This window comes from Mytilus californianus, unplaced genomic scaffold (assembly GCF_021869535.1).
Source record: "Mytilus californianus isolate M0D057914Y unplaced genomic scaffold, xbMytCali1.0.p SCAF_6, whole genome shotgun sequence".
NCBI lineage: Eukaryota > Metazoa > Mollusca > Bivalvia > Mytilida > Mytilidae > Mytilus > Mytilus californianus.
This window is the reverse complement of record NW_026262712.1, coordinates 90,595,296-90,610,575: the sequence shown is the minus strand read 5'-3', so window position 1 is coordinate 90,610,575 and position 15,280 is coordinate 90,595,296. Positions and strand designations below refer to the sequence as shown.

Sequence of the window (15,280 nt, the reverse complement as noted above, 5' to 3'; positions counted from 1 at the left end):
TTAAGTTTATCTGACAAGTTGTAAGGAAATACGTTTAACATTTGTACAAGTTTGACTAACAAGTTGCATGGAAATAAGTAAACACTTGTACAGGTTTGTTTGACACAAAAATTATTCAATACTTGAACAAGTCTGTCTCACAAGTTGTAAAAGAAACTAATTTAAATGTAAATGGTTCTTGTATGTTATTTACAACAAAACAAACTATATTAAAAATTTTAACCATACTTAAACTCACTATTTTATGGTAGGAATAAACAAACAAAAATTGAATAAAAATTCTATTATAGAAATGTAAACACACTGGATACTATGTATAAGAAGAATGTAAATCATGTTAATGTTCTGCATTAGACATGTTAGAGTCAAACATTAATAAAAGTTAGTTTTTCTATAATTTATGTAAATGAGTTATATGTACATTTGTACTGATGTGTAAATGAGAAATATTTAATGTTGTCAGTAGACCAATAATAGTACCGCATGTGCACAGGTTATGTTCTAAGTGTATATAGCCATCTAAAGAAAGCCAATGGCAGGATTAGATAGAATATATTTAATGCAGATGGATGAATCTGTTTATAAATGTCTATAATACTTACACTATATTTTAACTGTTAAAATAAATACATGCATATTTATTTCAAGAAGTTACCCTCTCAAAATTTAACATTAAAAGGATTGGAGTTTTTGACTATCTGCCTTTACAATAGTATCACCAACAGAAATATGGATAGTTATGAATCAATCTAAGGAAAAAGTAAGTTTTTGCAGCAAGTAAATGGTGCACAAGAGGAAATGAATGACTGATTAATGGTATCCTAACGATGCATCATTGTAAAAAAATGGCAATATCATGTGAATAGCCCTTAGGAAATCAAAATTGTATGGTCAACTTTTTGTAAGTTTACTACTATAAAAAATCATTATTTCTAACAATGTCTGAATTAAAGGTGATTGTCCTCCTTTAACAATGAGGCATTGAACTTGCCAAGATATTGAATTATTGTAGAAGGACACAAATGATTTGACAGTCAGAAACAAGCAATATTTATTTCCAAGTAGTCTGACACCAGTATCACAGAAGTTTGACTGAGGAATTAGTCGCTATTTGAGAGATTGAATTTGAGACATGATGTTTGAAATAAATCTTATCATTACATGTATTTAGATACATTTTTGCTTTGTTCATGAGAATTCCAATAAAATGATCTGAAATTAAATCAAAATCTAATTTTTCTGCTGTCCATGAACTATAAGACCTCGCCATGTTTTCATTTTACTTTTCCATATTCAGAATAATGACATTAATTGAGTATTTTAAATGTATTATGGGAGATGTTACCTGTTTAAGATGATTTTTTAGTTGTGTTCCTTCTGGTTCAGGTAAGGGAGGTAGGTCTTCATTTTTTCCAATTGTCATCTGAAAAAGAAAATAAATGAAACATTCAGAACTGTTTTGTAACAAATAAAATACACAAGAGTGCATGTCTTGCCTGCTTTACTGATCACGATTGGATTATATATTGAAAGTTTTTAAAATACAGGTTTTACAACATACATCAAACAAGCATTCTGAGAGTATTGCATGGCATACAGAGTCTCCTACTGGTTAAAAATTCATTGTGTTGAAACAAAATGCTAACTTGATCTATAACTAAACTGTATAACAAATATCAAGTCAATATCTTCAAGCATGAGAAAAAAAAGTGTTGAAAACTGATTATTTAAGTGAATTTTCTAAGTCCAAGGACCATAACTCTGCACAAAATCATCACACCGGAACAAAATTAGAACTTGATCTGTAACTTGTCACGATAAAACTATATCCAATTATCAAATCAATATCTTCAAGCATGATGAAAAAAAAAAGTGCGGAAAACTGATTATTAGAGTGAATTTTCTAAGTCCAAGGACCATAACTCTGCACAAAATCATCAGACTGGAACAAAATTCGAATTTGATCTGTAACTTGTCATGATAGATCTATATACCAATTATAAAATCAATATCTTCAAGCATGACGAAAAAAAGTGTAAAAAAATGATTATTTGAGTGAATTTTCTATGTTCAAGGACCATAATTCTGCACAAAATCATCAGAAAGGAACAAAATTCAAACTTGATCTGTAACTTGTCATAATAAAACAATACACCAAATATCAAATCAATATCTGCAAGCATGAAGAAAAAATTCAAACTTGATCTGTATATTGTGGTAATAAGCATTGTGTATAAGATTCATAACATTTGGTTGAGGCAAACTTAATTTAGAGAACGGAAACGAAAAATTTAGCAATTTTTCCATTTGTAAAGGGGCATAACTCTAGAATGGAAAAAGTGACGCCACCAAAATTCAAACTTGATCTGTATTTAGTGGTAATAAGCATTGTGTATAAGTTTCATAACATTTGGTTGAGGCAAACTAAAGTTAGAGAACAGAAACCAACTTTGGGACGTACGAACATACAGACGGACAAGGGTAAAACTTAATGCCCCCTCCGCTACGGCGGGGGCATAAAAAAGTGTGGAAAACTGATTTGCCAGACCAGACAGACGGAGTGCAAACCTACAGACCCCTTCAACTTCGCCTGTAGGGGACTAATAAATCTAACATGATCAATGATCCATGAAAATGAGGTCAAGGACAGATAAACTCTACAAGACAGTTAAGTACCCTTACACCAAATTTAGTTGACCTATTTTTTTATATTGTTATGATTTTTAATTTATAAACCAAATACAATTATTCTATTACTCATTTTAAGAGTGAAAATCAAATGATAAAAAAAACTATACAGTTAAAAATATATAGTTTTTTAAAGGCAGTTGCTGAACCATGAAAATGAGGTCAAGGACAACAGAAATATGCCAGACTAATTTCAGAATACAGGGCATCTGTATGTTTAGTATAGTATATGAAGTATCCTTATCTCCTCCCCTATGATATATAAAGCTTTGTAAAAGTAGTTTAAGCTGCCTATTGCTACAGGATTTAGCATCCTTATGTGTGGCATTCTGTGACATTCCTCACAGGCAAGACACTAAGACATATATATCATTTCAATTTTTTTACCTTACACTTGCTCTTCTTCATTTTTTGCCATTCTACAGTTTGAATGCATTACAATCAACACCCTTTATTTATACTCATTCAATTTAGTGTTTAGCTCCATTTTTTCTTGAAAACCAATTTTATGGATTTCCTCTTTGATTAAAACTTGTATCTAAATGCCAATGAATTACAAATTCTCAATTGATTTATTCATAAGAGAAGTTTAAACAACATATTTAAGATAAAAAAAACCATGTCATTGACTTTTCAACAAAACACAAACCTAGTGTGTACAAAAGCAATGCTATCGTAGATCATACTATAGATTCATTTCTGATTTAAATCAAGGTTCAAGCTGTGTCACGGAAAGTTTACCGGGGTATTTTACATAATTTTAGCAGTTCTTTTTGTCACTGACAATTTTTGTTCTTTCTCAAGGTTCCAGATTAATGATAACAAAGAAAAACATTTCAAATGGATTTAGAAATATCACTGGTTTTATACAGAATGGCCACCTTCAATCTATTCAAACCTTAATACAAACACAGGGATGCTGTGTTTGTTGACTGAGACAAAAGACCTCAAAATTGTCAAGGACAAGGAGTTTTGTACCTTCATCAAGTTATATAGAGATAATGCAGGTTGCAGTCTTGTAATTGACTGCTCCATAGGCTTACATGCAAAACAGCTGATCTTTGAAAATAAAAAAATAAAAAATGCTACATAGAAAAAAAATTTCATGTTCATATCATGTATGTACTAATGTGAAATTGTGATTTAATCGAAAAAAAAGTGGGTCATGCCACGAAGAATAAAAAGTTACGTAACCCTGAAGTCAAAACAATTTTTTTCTACTTTCTGTTTGTTGTTTTTACTAGGCCGCACCACTTCCAGTAAACATGATATCCTTCCACTTTCTTGGATTGATATCCTCAAAAAGATGCAAGATTTTTTTAAATCTATATATATGTTTCAATTCAGCATAAACTTTTTAATCAAACAGAAAAAATTGAGTCCAGAAAAAAATTCAGAAAAAATGGACTATTTTATTTACCTCCATGTTTTGACATGCACCGGAAACTAGAGTTGTAATACAAGACTGGTACCTATAACTATAATGGCATGTCTTAAAAAAATTAATCATTTACTTAGTTTCATTAAGTAGCCATATTTGAACATAAAAAATGCCATTAAAAGAATTGTTTTGTTGTATTAATAAATATAATCCCACTATTAAAGGAGTACCTCTTTCTGAAAAAAGGCAAAATTTGGAAATAAGTCATGCCTATCAAATGATCTGTAAATCTCATTCTAGTCTATCTTTATGAATGTTTTCTTATTATTTGGATACTGTGAAGCTAGGAGGGAATTCTTATCTATTATTTTTATTTTTTTCCTTCTATTTAATTGAACCACATTCAATAGTTTACCCCTCCCCCTTTTTTCCATGAAATCTACCCAAGTGGGCCTCTTGTTTAAGTCAAATTGAAAAAACTACCCAAAACTTTTTCATATTGAAGAATTTGTTGCAATTCAACTATTTAAAGACAAGAATGACCATACCTTTCTCTTTTTTGACTATGCATGTCTTTATACATGCCTACTATATCAGTCAGAGCTCTGACATAAACAAGTCAGAATAAAATGACTTCTTCAAGTCAGAAAGTGTTTTGAAATTCTGACCTGTACGCGTCAATTTTTGTTTTGCGTAGTTTTCACTCGAGTCCGTCAAACCAGAAGTTATTTTGAATTTGCCGCCGATCTACGACACATACGATCACGTGGTTTTTTGCAAGAGATCACGTGTTTGAGAGTCGTTGTTTTGGAAGTGTCTCGAACGAGAAGTCATTGAATATTATATTGATTATTTACGATTTTTAGTGAAAATCTAGGTCATTGTGGGCATTTTTAGAAAGGTAATTCATATTACCTCCGTATTTTCATGGGCATTTTTATATTTTTTGCCTATAAAGAAGTTCCTTGCAAGTGATTTTTTTGCTGTTTCATGAAGGCGCGCGACCTGTAAATACGGACGCGTGGTCTTTGAGATGACCTGGTGTTTGACAATTCTGACTTGTTCAGGTCAGAAAATGTTGTTATGATAATGAATTGTTATTTTCGGGAGATAACTCGTGTTGTCTTAAACAATATTAACATTATTAACCAGTCAGTGCAATTTAAAAAGTAAAATTATTGCTTCGAGCTGAACATCGTCACGTGATTTTTCTATTTTTAAACTCAATCACGAATTGATTTTTTAACCTTTCTGATTCGTTTCTCCCTATGAGAAAAACGATCATTGTGAATATTGATATGATGATAATGAAACGAAAATGGGAAAAATTTTAATAAAAGAAAAAGGAAGGGAGGGGTTTGACTAAAGAACCCAAGGTTTTTTTTTTTATTTTTAAAGTTATAACTTGAGAACAATAAGTGATGCACACACCTGGTCTTCATTTATGATCATGGGACATGATAAAACAAATCAAATGAAATGTAGGGCAAGTCTCCAGGGATCACCCCTATCCCTGTCATTTCTCTATTCCTCTTTATAATGTCAAATTGATTTGAATGAAATATACCGGGCTAGTCTCCAGGTTTACCCCCACCCCCTGCCATTTGCAAATGTTCTTATATTTTGTAAACGGTAGAGATCCCCACCCCTAAACCATATATATTCTTGTATGGGACAATTTAACAAATCAATTGATATGTTGGGTAGGTCCCTGGGGGTCACCCCTACCCCTCCTGTTTGAAAACTTGTAAACGGTCGAGATCCCCACCCCTAAACCATATATTTTCTTGAATAGGACAATAAAACAAATCAAATGAAATATAGGGGAAGTCCCTTGGGGTCACCCCCATCCCCTCCTGTGTGAAAACTTGTAAACGGTCGGGATCCCCACCCCTTAACCATATATATTCTTGTAAGGGTCAATAAGACAAATCAAATGAAATAAAGGTGAAGTCCCTGAGGGTCACCCCACCCCCTCATGTTTGAAAACTTGTAAACCATCGAGATCCCCACCGCTAAACCATATACATTCTTGCACAGGACAATAAAACAAATCAAATGAAATATAGGGGAAGTCCATTGGGGTCATCCCCATCCCCGTTTTTGAAATGTTCTGGATCACCACCCCTAAAGGTAAACCATATGATATTCCTGTTCGTCATTTCAAGAAGATTTGAATGACATGCAGGGTCAAACCCTAGGCGTCACTTATGCATAACACTAGACAAAACCAATTTGTACTGGAACTTTCCCAATGTCAGGCAACCATGGGCATGATGGGATTGACGAATTATGGGAGCTTTGTTTGGGAGACTTCGTAACAGCATCCTGTTACAATTATTTCTTGTTTATTTTAATCTGCTGAGAGACCACCTTAATACATATTATATTTATCAGTGTTTGTGCAAACAGAATTGTCTATTCAGTATTATTTTCCTTTCACATGCATCACATCTTATTAATTACATGGATATAGGAAGATGTGGTATGAGTGCCAATGAGACATCTCTCCATCCAAGTTACAATTTATAAAAGTAAACCATTATAGGTCAAGGTACGGCCTTCAACACAGAGCATTGGCTCACACCGAACAGCAAGCTATAAAGGGCCTCAAAAAATTACTAGTGTAAAACCATTCAAACGGAAAAACCAACGGTCTAATCTATATAAAAAAAAAAATTTTGGCATATTTGTTTTCCTCTGAAATTACACATCATAATTCTTACCCCAGATGCTTAGCCACATGAAGCATTTACCTCTTATTTGAGACATAGATAGTCTTTGTTTCTACAGAAGTGAGAAGAACATTGGAAGTCAGAATGTTCTGACTTATAAAAGTCTGAATGTTCTGACTTAATAAGGTCAGAAAGACTCAGAATGATCTGAAAATACTGACTTTTTTTAATGTTTAGAGTATTTTAGAATATGAATGCACTTGTCATGCTAGTACCATAAGAAACCCCGACAAGATTTTGTTCCCAAACAACAATTTTTAAAGATATTAAGAATAACAAGTGTACAATGGAACATAAATTACAAAGTTATAAGTGTTGTGAAAAAAGCTATTTAAAAAAAAATCAATAGATAGTTATCTTTCAACTTTTACATGTATTTAAAAAACAGTGAAAATATTATGGATTATATGTACGGCTTCTTGAAGGACAACAAAGTCACCATATTTGGTCTGAATTTGTATGTTTTTTCTCCTCAAAATTTTTTTAACATTAATAATGTCGGCTTTTTTCTAAACTAATTTTAAACATTCTTAATTATAATTAAATTCCCCCAACATTTTGCTTACAAACTCTTTAATTTCTAAAGTCAAATTGAAAGTTGTCTTCACAGATTCAATGTGTCTGAAAATGTTATATTGAAAAAACAATACTTTTATATCCTCAAATAAAATGGGCATACCATGATTTTAATGGTCATGCAGATATGCAATCCCGGATGTTAACAATCAGAGTTTAGATTACAGTCATATAGTAATAGGCAGAGTTTTTCTTATATAATCAATAACCAGAGTAAAGATAATTGATTAATAGAGGTTTAGTTTAATATAAGTAATAAACAAAGCTAATTAATACACTTGCAATCACATACATGTAGTTAAATTAGTAAATACAGAATATTCATACAAAATTCAGACAGAAATACTGTAAAAGGTCAAGTCATTAGGGACGACATCAAAAGTTCAATGTAGGATAAAAAACTTAATTCACATCACATAGTTTTTTCACTGACCCACCCTCCCCCCTCTTAACTTAATTTGGGAAAGATTGATTGACCAATATGGATTTATGGATAAACATAACTTGCAGCAACTTTAACCCCACCCCTAACTATTTGATTTAAGTTTTTTTATCCTACATTGGTCTTTTGATGGCATCCCTTAGAATGTGCTGACTTTGTACATGTTGTAGTGATAGTTATGGCACCCATACAACATATAGGAATCAGTCAAAAGGAGAGAAAAATTCCCGAAATTTGTCACATAGTGACATTTGTGAGTCGGAATAACAAAATATAGACTCATTAATCTCTCCATCTTTTCAAAAATTATGAACCAGATTTTATGCATATCCATTTAGTTTTTGACGGACTCTTTTAAGTCAGAACATGACTTGACCTGTTTGAGTCAATTTGCAGAACAAAATTTCCAATCAAAGCTATGTGTTCTTCCTCTTAGCCCCCTTCTGAATCTGCCACTGTTGAGTTTATTAATTGATTTTTCCATACATTATCATTAATATCAAATGGCAATGCCTGACTTAATAATTTCAATAAATTTAGTTTTTGACTGATTTTTTAAAGTCAAATGACTTGACCTGTTTAAGTCAATTTGCAGAACAAAATTTCCAATCAAAGCTAGGTGTACTTCCTTTAAGCCCTGCAATGCCCGGCTTAAATATTTCAATAAATTTATTTTAGTTTTGGACTGACTCTTTTAAGTCAGAACATGATTTGACCTGTTTAAAACAAAATACATTTAATATTGAATATACCAAATAAACTTTTTTATAGTCCTCATTATTGTGACTTATGGCGACTGTCACCAAGGTCCCACAGAGCACTGTTAGATAAGGGGGAGCTAACTCGTATGTGCTGGAACCAAGGGACAGGGGGTCAGTCTATCGCTAGACTTAATGTTCTGATAGGCATAGCTAAAACGCAAGGAAGGTTTTCATAATTTAATTAACGATAACAATTTAGATGAATGATGATAACAATCAATTAGTAAACAATGCCAAATAATAATAATAATTAAAGTACAAAGTAAAAATCAAAATATCAACTCCAAAGTAAAACTATTTCTCCTTTCAATGTAAAATTTAAAATAAATGCCAAAACTACTAAATCATAAAATGAACTTAATCTCAAAATCAAAATGTAAAAGTCTCAAAAATAAAAGATTCCCAAAAGTATTTTCCAAAGTTAAATTATGAGTCAGAGATAAATTTTGTCTCAACACTACACAGTCAACTGGTAGACTGGTAGACAGTCTTATAGGTCCAGTATCATGACATGAGTAGTGAGAGGTTACGCTTCCGAAACACTGACTGTTTTCTAAAGTTTTCTCAAAAATAAAAGGTGAGTCAAAAATACATTTTTGTCTAAACACTACAAAGTCAACTGGTAGACTGATCAACAGTCTTACAGATCCAGTATAATAGACTTTAGCAGTGCAAGTTAAGGTTTCCGAAAGGTGACTGATTTTCCTAAATTTCAGAACGCTATTTATACTAAATCCAAAAATAGATCAATAATACTCGACATGTAAATATTACTCTCATTAGCAAAAATAGACTTTAATTAACAAAGCCTAATCCTATAATGTTTTGATAAAATCTTAAACTTTCAAAATGACATATGCTAATTACAATTAATATTTCAAAACAAAGTGCTTTGAGCAAACTGTGACACTTCAAGTATTAATGCCACAGCATAGGTAAAAATCAATTAAACCAAAATTAATCAAAAATGTTACAAAATACAAACTTAAAATTTTCTTTCTAAAAAATAAAACATATTTTTTATCCAAAATAACACTAACACAAATATAAGCCAAATAACACACCATGACACGACCTTATTTCCTCTGTCTTTTATCTGGCTCACCTATATATTTTTAAATCAATATGACAATACTAGACTTAAAAGTTGTAATAAGTTAAGTTTTGTTTGACTCTTTGAAGTCAGAACATGATTTGACCTGTTAATGTCAGCTTACAGAACAAAATTTCCAATCAAAACTGGTCTTTTCCTCTAAGCCCCCCCCCCCCCCCCCCCTAATCTGAATCTGCTACTGTTGAGTTAATTAATTGATAAGTTTGTTTAGAAACAAATCAGTCAAATGGTTTTTAAAATAATATTTTTTATAACTAAAAGTTCCATATGTTAACTTAACAGAAAAAAAAGTCATGAAAATGCAGAAATAGAATAAAATTTTAAGATAATTTGATGAAATTTGTAAACAAAATACATTTGAATATTAAATATACCAAATAAACTTTTTTATAGTCCTCATTATTGTGACTTTATTATTGGGTGTCTTTTATCTGATTTTCCCATACATTCTTAAATGCATACGACAATTCCAGACTTAAAAGTTGCAATAATTAGTAAAAGTATAGTTTTTGACTGACTCTTTTAAGTCAGAACATAATGTGACTTGTTAAAGTCAGTTTGCACAACAGTATTTACCTCAATGAAATATTAAGATATCAAATATATACCAAATAAACTTTTATATAGTTCTAAAAATTGTGACTTAATATTTGTGATCTTTTTTCCTACTTGTATCCATACATTCTAACAATCACATCACAATCATGACAATGCCCGACTGTTACAGTTGCAATCCATTTAGTGTTTGACAGACTCTTATAAGTCAGAACATGATTTGACCTGCTTGAGTCAGTTTACAGAACACAATTTCCAATCAAAGCTATGTGTTCTTCCTCTTAGTCCCCTTCTGAATCTGCCACTGTTGAGTTTATTAATTGATAAGTTTTAAGAAACAATTAAGTCAAATGGTTATTTATCTTAGACGATCTTGCATGTATTTCGTGTGTATTTTATCTGACTTTTCCATACATATCATTAATATCATATGGCAATGCCTGACTTAAAAATTTCAATAAATTTAGTTTTTGACTGATTTTTTAAAGTCAGAACATGATTTGACCTGTTTAAGTGAACATAATTTGACCTGTTCAAGTCAGTTTGCAGAAAAAAATTTCCAATTAAAGCTAGGTGTACTTCCTTTAAGCCCTGCTTCTGAATCTGCCATTTTTGAGTTTATTATTTGATAAATTTTTAGAAACAATTAAGTCAAATTGGTTATTTATTTGAGGGGATCTTACATATATTTCCTATGTCTTTTATCTGACGTTCTCATACATTCATTAATATCATATGGAAGTGTCCAACTTAAAATTTCAATAAACTTAGTTTTGGACTGACTCGTTTAAGTCAGAACATGATTTGACCTGTTTAAAACAAAATACATTTAATATTGAATATACCAAATAAACTTTTTTATAGTCCTCATTATTTTGACTTTAGGGGACCTTATATCCTCTGTCTTTTATCTGGCTTTCCCATACATTTTTAAATCAATACGACAATACTAGACTTAAAAGTTGTATTAATAAGTTTAGTTTTGACTGACTCTTTGAAAGAAGAACATGATTTGACCTGTTAAAGTCAGTTTACAGAACAAAATTTCCAATCAAAGCTAGGTGTTCTTCCTCTAAGCCCCCCCCCCCCTCCTTAATATGAATCTGCTACTGTTGAGTTAATTAATTGATAAGTTTTTTTAGAAACAATTCAGCCAAATGGTTATTAAAATATTATTTTTTTTGGCAACCACAAGTTCTATGTGTAAACTTAACAGAAAAGAAAAGTCATGAAAATACAGAAATAAAATAAAATTTTAAGATAATTTGATGAAAATCTTTAAAAACAAAATGCATTTGATATTGAATATACCAAATAAACTTTTTTATAGTCCTCATTATTGTGACGTAAGGGGACCTTATTTCATCTGGCTTTTATCTGGCTTTCCCATACATTTTAAAATCAATATGAAAATCCTAGACTTAAAAGTTGAAATAAGATTAGTTTTGTTTGACTCTTTGAAGTCAGAAAATGATTTGACCTGTTAAAGTCAGGTTACAGAACAAAATTTCCAATCAAAACTAGGTCTTCTTCCTCTAAGCCCCCCCCCCCCCCCCCCCCCCCCTTTTCCCTTTATCTGAATCTGCTACTGTTGAGTTAATTAATCATGTTAATTGATAAGTTTTTTTAGAAACAATTCAGTCAAATGGTCTTTAAAATAATATTTTTTACAACCAAAAGTTCCATGTGTTAACTTAACAGAAAAGAAAAAGTCATGAAAATACAGAAATAGAATAAAATTTTAAGATAATTTGATGAAACTTGTAAACAAAATACATTTGAATATTACATATACCAAACAAACTTTTTTTATAGTCCTCATTATTGTGACTTTATTATTGGGTGTCTTTTATCTGTTTTTCCCATACATTCTTAAATGCATTTGACAATGCCAGACTTAGAAGTTGCAATAATTAGTTAAAGTATAGTTTTTGACTGACTCTTTGAAGTCAGAACATTATTTGACCTGTTTAAAACAAAATACATTTAAATATTGAATATACCAAATAAACTTTTTTATATAATCCTCATTATAGTGACTTTAGGGGACCTTATTTCCTCTGTTTTTTTATCTGGCTCTCCCATACATTTTTAAATCAATATGACAATACTAGACTTAAAAGTTGTAATAAGTTTAGTTTTGACTGACTCTTTGAGGTCAGAACATGATTTGACCTGTTAAAGTCAGTTTACAGAACAAAATTTCCAATCAAAGCTAGGTGTACTTCCTTTAAGCCCTGCTTCTGAATCTGCCATTTTCGAGTTTATTATTTGATAAGTTTTTAGAAACAATTAAGTCAAATGGTTATTTATTTTAGGGGATCTTAACATATATTTCCTGTGTCTTTTATCTGACGTTCCCATACATTCATTTAATATCATAAGGCAATGCCCGGCTTAAATATTTCAATAAATTTATTTTAGTTTTGGACTGACTCTTTTAAGTCAGAACATGATTTGACCTGTTTAAAACAAAATACATTTAATATTGAATATACCAAATAAACTTTTTTATAGTCCTCATTATTGTGGCTTATGGGGACCTTATTTCCTCAGTCTTTTATCTGGCTTACCTATACATTTTTTAATCAATATGACAATACTAGACTTAAAAGTTGCAATACGTTTAGTAAGTCAGAACATAATGTGACTTGTTTGAGTCAGTTTGCACAACAGTATTTACCTCAATGAAATATTAAAATAATAAATGTTTTGCTCTTAATACATTTAGCTTAAAGTGGATGAGAATATATCTTTTATTAACATAGTCTTATCATGAATAAGTGTCTTGTTTTTCCTTGGAAGATTTGAAGTATTGTTATGGTACTAGTAAATGTATCCAATATTGTATTTTGTAAATCTTTTGATATTCTGAAAATTGTTAATGATCCATTTTTTCTCACCTGGTTTTCTTTGTATTTTGAAATAATTGAAAGTAATGAGATAAATATATTATGTTTAGATTCTGGAAAGGAGAAGGTATGATGTCAGATGAGCCCCACTTTTTAAAACTCTTTAATTCGAAACTAGTAATCACCATATTTTTATGGAGATTGATAACAAAGTGGTAGTAATGACTGCTTCAAATCAGAACAAAAATGACCTCTCGAAGTCAAAATGCATTAAAAAGGGGCATAAATCTTATTAGAATATGAAGATATTAAGTCACAATATTTTGTGCAAAAGCTGACCTGTGGAAGTCATTTTATGATAAATTAAAGTCTGACATAAACTGACCTGTACAAGTCATATTCTGTTGAGTGCAAGAAGGGAGACAACACTTACATCAAATTATATCTGACCTATGGAAGTCATTTTATTCTGACTTGTTTATGTCAGAGCTCTGACTGTATATGATGGTATTTAGACTGTACTTGACACCCCAATGCATATAAAGTTTGCAATAAAATTCAAGAAAAAACAAAATGAATACTCAAGTTGGTGTTTTTGGTAAGAATATTGATTACTTGTCACACCTAATCACAAAAATCCTTGTCATGATGGATAGTTTTAGAAAAATTCTACTTTTTAAACAAATTTTTAACCCAAATATGGAATTTTCAATAACCATACAGTTCCGCAGACAGGAAAAGAAGCCATAGACTCTTGTAAAGTGAACATTTTCTGAAAATCTTTTCACCAAAAGTTCATTTTATACATATTCTACCTATATGTCAACAATTAAGCCATAAAAATAATAACCCTAAAGAAAAAAATTACTTTTGTATGTAGCTGTCCCTTCAACTTTACACTGATTTTCAATGAAACTGCGCAACTAGAATTTTCATCACAAGAAGAAGACTTTATAGAGGAAAAAAACTTTCTATGTTCTTTTTAATTAAAAATTATGTATGTAACACTACCAGAATCTCAGTTTACCTCAAACTGATGTGCTTTATATCTATTTATACTTTTGAATGGTGTCTTGTATAAAAAATCATAATTATTACATAATTTCAGTTTTTTCATTGTAACTTGATACCCCATGATTTTTTTTTCTTAAAAAGTCCTAAAATCATGATGTTTTGTCATTCTGGGCACACAAAAGTCCACATGAACTACTTCCTTGCAGTGAAGATAGGAAAAAATTACCCTATGCAGGTTGCAGTCTTGTAATTGACTGCTCCATAGGCTTACATGCAAAACAGCTGATCTTTGAAAATAAAAAAATAAAAAATGCTACATAGAAAAAAAATTTCATGTTCATATCATGTATGTACTAATGTGAAATTGTGATTTAATCGAAAAAAAAGTGGGTCATGCCACGAAGAATAAAAAGTTACGTAACCCTGAAGTCAAAACAATTTTTTTCTACTTTCTGTTTGTTGTTTTTACTAGGCCGCACCACTTCCAGTAAACATGATATCCTTCCACTTTCTTGGATTGATATCCTCAAAAAGATGCAAGATTTTTTTAAATCTATATATATGTTTCAATTCAGCATAAACTTTTTAATCAAACAGAAAAAATTGAGTCCAGAAAAAAATTCAGAAAAAATGGACTATTTTATTTACCTCCATGTTTTGACATGCACCGGAAACTAGAGTTGTAATACAAGACTGGTACCTATAATAAGATTGCCTACATAGAGAAAAAGTAAAAGTTCTCCATAATGGAGGTACAGGATTACTTTTTTTCTCAAAAATTTATAATTTTCTAGGAAACAAAATATTAATGTGTCAATAAAAATTGGAAACACATCAGTAATTATACCATATTCCACTTCATGTCATCAAGAAAATATGTGACATAATTCAATACAACTAGTGAACAAGAGAATAACTCAGATGAAATTAAAAATGTTACATTTAAGACTATGTTTAGCAATTGCTAATGTAGCTTATAAAGGTATTCTTTCAAGCATTAACTTTCATTGCATATAATAATACTAAAGCTCATGGATTACATGTTTAGTGATTATTGCCAAAAGGAACGGAATTTATTTTTCATACAATCACAGTGATCCTGAAGGATTTTTTCTCTATGGGCCCAGGGCCCCCCAAAAATAAATTCCATGGGCCATTTTTA

General features: G+C 30.8%; 1 protein-coding gene across 6 annotated transcripts in view; it reads right to left on the bottom strand.

Moving 5' to 3' along the window:
- Window positions 1-15,280, bottom strand: part of LOC127705416 (MAP kinase-activating death domain protein-like) — a 98,147-nt gene that overhangs the window by 46,634 nt on the left and 36,233 nt on the right. For all 6 annotated transcript variants that reach the window (XM_052209721.1, XM_052209722.1, XM_052209724.1 and 3 more), the window contains exon 7: window positions 1,346-1,423. In XM_052209721.1, coding sequence (XP_052065681.1) covers window positions 1,346-1,423 — 78 coding nt within the window. The remainder of the gene's footprint in view (window positions 1-1,345; window positions 1,424-15,280) is intronic.